This window comes from Akebia trifoliata, unplaced genomic scaffold, assembly GCF_017979445.1.
Source record: "Akebia trifoliata isolate Shusen 1 unplaced genomic scaffold, ASM1797944v1 Contig00028, whole genome shotgun sequence".
NCBI classification, from domain to species: domain Eukaryota; kingdom Viridiplantae; phylum Streptophyta; class Magnoliopsida; order Ranunculales; family Lardizabalaceae; genus Akebia; species Akebia trifoliata.
The window spans coordinates 50748-54559 of NW_028236801.1; the positions used below are offsets into that span (position 1 = coordinate 50748).

General features: G+C 32.5%; 1 protein-coding gene across 1 annotated transcript; it reads left to right on the plus strand.

Moving 5' to 3' along the window:
• Positions 1-250: 250 nt before the first annotated feature.
• Positions 251-3462, plus strand: LOC147382091 (uncharacterized). Its single transcript, XM_086429569.1, has 7 exons — positions 251-407; positions 626-650; positions 748-831; positions 940-969; positions 1513-1618; positions 1731-1795; positions 3258-3462. Exons 1-6 carry the CDS (start codon positions 309-311, stop codon positions 1792-1794), a joined length of 408 nt encoding a protein of 135 aa, XP_086285695.1. The 5' UTR covers positions 251-308; the 3' UTR covers position 1795; positions 3258-3462.
• The last annotated feature ends 350 nt before the right edge of the window (positions 3463-3812 follow it).

The window sequence follows — 3812 nt, forward strand, 5'->3', positions numbered from 1 at the left end:
AATTAGGATACATACACCAAATAAAATCTAATGGTTGAGATTTATCCCCAAGATAAGTATCTCCGAGATGTGTGTTATGGGGATCTGTATAAATCTCAGCTGTTGGATTCCATTAGTCAATGGATCCCAACCCACATATATATCCTATTTAAAAGAAAAAAACCAATGTGCAACTGAGCAAGGGTGTACATACGAATTCCTTAGTTAACTAGTATTGTTATTGTCTTTACTCTTTAAAAGAATTTATACTATTTGGATATTTATAGCATTTTCTTTTAATTCCAGATCTTGGTTCATCATTTTGGGGAATGGTTTTAACACTCGCATCCACGAATCTTGTCACTGCAAGAATTGCTGCTGGATGCTTTGCTGTTGCTTTACTTATTGTACTCTTTGTTGCTAAAAATGTAAGTAGTTATTTGTATGAAAGTGCGAATGATATCTCCTAATAATGATGCATCTATCATTATTTTTATAATTTTTTTAAAAAAATGATCCATATCATTTGAAAATGCTCTTTTGTAATTATTATCTAGTCCTGAGTTTGAACTTTGTATATTTCTTCGTTAACACTTTTTGTTTTTGTTTGGCTGCTTAAATAATCTTTATTTTATTGGTCAAACAGTGGATGCTTCGAGGACTTTGTATTGGTAAGCTTTCTGATTATTTTTACAGGTTTTTTCTTTAGTATTCATCTTCTGCCGTTAAACATGTAACGTTATTGAGATCAAACATTGAACTATGCAGGATTTATTATTTTCCTTGCTGTAATTTGGCTTCTACAGGAGAAAACAAGCATTCATATTCTTCGGTACATCATTCTATTTATTGGTATAGTTTTATCTACTTGTATTTTTCTTTGTTAAAACACAATAGGAATATGTGTTCTCTCCTATTTAGCAGAAAAGTGTTGCTTATACCTGTTTTGGCAAATTGCAGGTGTAATGAACAGCTTGTTTTCAGTTTACGGTATGACATTCAACTAAGACAACTTATATATCTATATATTGGAAGTTAACCAATCAATCAACCTTAGGCCTTGTTTGGGGCATTCATTCCATGGAATCACTTCTATAATGATTGCGATAACAGGATGAATTGTTTGGTGACAGTATTTATGGAAGTGTTGTTCGGAATCTAGAAGTGCTTCCAGAAGTTTGTGGGGGCATTTGTGAAAACAGCTTCCATGGACATTTCAATCTTCACTTGAGATTTTTTATCATTAGCTTAAAATCCTAAAACCATTTAGGGGATATTTTGGTTATTAATTTAAATAATATGGACATTTGCAACCTCCCCCAAAAAAAAAAAAAAAAAAAAAAAATTGCTTTTGGCTTCTGGATTATGCTTGGAAATTTGGAGCAAAATCATACCAAATAATAATTTGATGAAAATGAGGAATCTGGCCCCCTTAATCGTTTCCAAATCTTACTTTAGTAAACTGAAATTCATAGCAACTCATGTAGTTTCAAATGTTTCCCGATATGATATGACATGCATGTACCATTGCAGATATTTACGATGACCTAATATCTCGAAGAGTCAACTCTAGTGATGCTGAGAAGTTTGCAGAAGTGTGTCCTTGCCCTTGTAATGGGGTTGCATGGGGAGTCATTTGGTATGGGCATGACTTATTGTTTGTTCTATTAAATTGTGGAAATTTTTACAATACCATATTTGTATTATGTAGCTTCTTCACTCCTGATTATAACAATTCTCAAATATTTCAGGGGATTGATCTCATTTTTGTTTCTCAGTGGAGCCGTGTACCTTGGGATGGTCATCTTGTCTTGAGGTAGACTTCACTCCTATGATCGATTATTATTCAACTTCGCATACTGGGTTTCTCCCAATGTTTCTTGCCACCTTAGTCGAATAATATATTTATGTCTTAATTTTTAGATGCCTATATATCTATATATAAGGGTCAGGTTCCGTGTACACACATATCTACTCATATATCTACAATGTGTTTTGTCCTAGTAGCTAAAAGTTTTGGATTGAGCTGATTTTTGGTGAGGATGATCTCTATGATGAGGAGATCATCCTCACCAAAAATCAGCTCAATCTGAAATTTTAAACCTTGTCAAAAGTGATTTACAAAAAATGGACGGCCCACGATTCTTCAACTCATAAATATACGGTTAGAAGTTTTAGAATTAGCTGACTTTTGGTGGGGATGATCTCCTCGTCATAGAGATCATTCTCACCAAAAATCAGCTCAATCAGAAACTCCCACATAGGACAAAACATGTTGTAGATATATGAGTAGATATGTGTGTACACGGATCCTAATCCTATATATATATCTATATATATATATATATATATATATATATATACAGATATATATATTTTTTTTCTAGTAGTGTAAGAGAAGGAGAATCAATTCAAACCCAGTTATTCAATCAATAAATATAAATAGTACAAATGAAAACTTGGTACACTTGAGACTAGTTCATTGAACCTATCAGTTAGGCATGTTTATTTTTCAATTGTTCAAAACTACAATATGACATTGAACCAAGAAAATAAACAAAAAATTATTGTGAATCAATAGTTAGAATCTAGCATGAAAATTTCACACCTAGTATATATTTATGCCTCTTAAGCCAGATTACATTGGTGCTTTTTGTAGATAATGAGTGTAAACATATGCACCCTTATTAAAAACATAAATAAAAACTATTCTACTAAAAAAACAAGGTAATTGTGTTGGTGTCTGACATGGGTGCGAAATGTTACATTTCAAACCCCCATCATCTTGACAACCAACAAGCCTTTACAGTTGATTACATACATATATAAATAAGTTATAAATTAAAATCATATAAAAATATGAGATTATTAGGAAACAAAATATTTTAATAAATTTTTTTTTTTGGTAATGTGTTAGCTTGTCTGAAATATGGGCACGACATTGTGTCAGACACCACAAAATTTGGGCATTCTTGTTACATTGGCTCTTCTTCCCTGAAGTACCCAAATGATACAAATATCAATTAAAATCCCCTCCCTCAAGTTGGCAAACAAGAGTACACAAGTCCTTATCCTGAATATACTCTCTTGTAATTTGTGATCCATGTGGAACTCTTAGGGATATACATTGCTTTCTTTTTCTTTTTATGCCATGATTGGTTCAGGTCAATTTGCTTGATAAACGTAATGATGAACAAAATATTGCACTGTGACAACAATTAACTCAATAGCAACTTTTATCTGAATTAGATTCCTAATCTCTAACCTCATTTGTTCAGGTGCAAGAATATTGATTTGGAATCTTGGTCTTCCAAATGGGGTTGATGCTCCATATTTTTTTTTATCTTCTATTATTACTTTGTACATTACCTATGGATATCATCTCATTTTGGTCGGAAAGAATTATTGTATTGTGCTAAACGCCTATGGCACCATTCTTTTTAAACCATTTTTCTTACATGTGGTTCACATCTCTTGATTGATTACTAATTCCTTGCAGAACAACTTGTGTGTAAAATGTGATCAAAGGGTACAACATTATGGATGATAGGCCTCGTATTCATCAAAATTGTCCATGATCTTAGGGGAGCTAATGGGCTCACCCTGTATCTTCCTTAGAATTGCTAAAATACCCTCATTCAACCTCTTGCCCAAAACCTTGATTTTATCCTTAAACCCTTAGGTTTTGATGGTGTTCCTATGTTTTCTGCATAATTTAATTAGTTGCTCAATTTCTCGAATAATTCCATCTTCTACATTAATTTTGCCTTAGATAACTTTTTACCCTATATATTATTAAGAAGAGGTTGAATGAGGGAAACAAAGATACCCAG

What these genes read in the sequence shown, in the direction of transcription:
- LOC147382091 (XM_086429569.1), top strand. Translation starts at nt 309, where the DNA reads ATGGTTTTAACACTCGCATCCACGAATCTTGTCACTGCAAGAATTGCT. An exon ending in TACTCTTTGTTGCTAAAAAT is followed by an intron (nt 408 to 625) that starts GTAAGTAGTTAT and finishes TTGGTCAAACAG; the next exon opens with TGGATGCTTCGAGGACTTTG. An exon ending in GTACATCATTCTATTTATTG is followed by an intron (nt 832 to 939) that starts GTATAGTTTTAT and finishes GGCAAATTGCAG; the next exon opens with GTGTAATGAACAGCTTGTTT.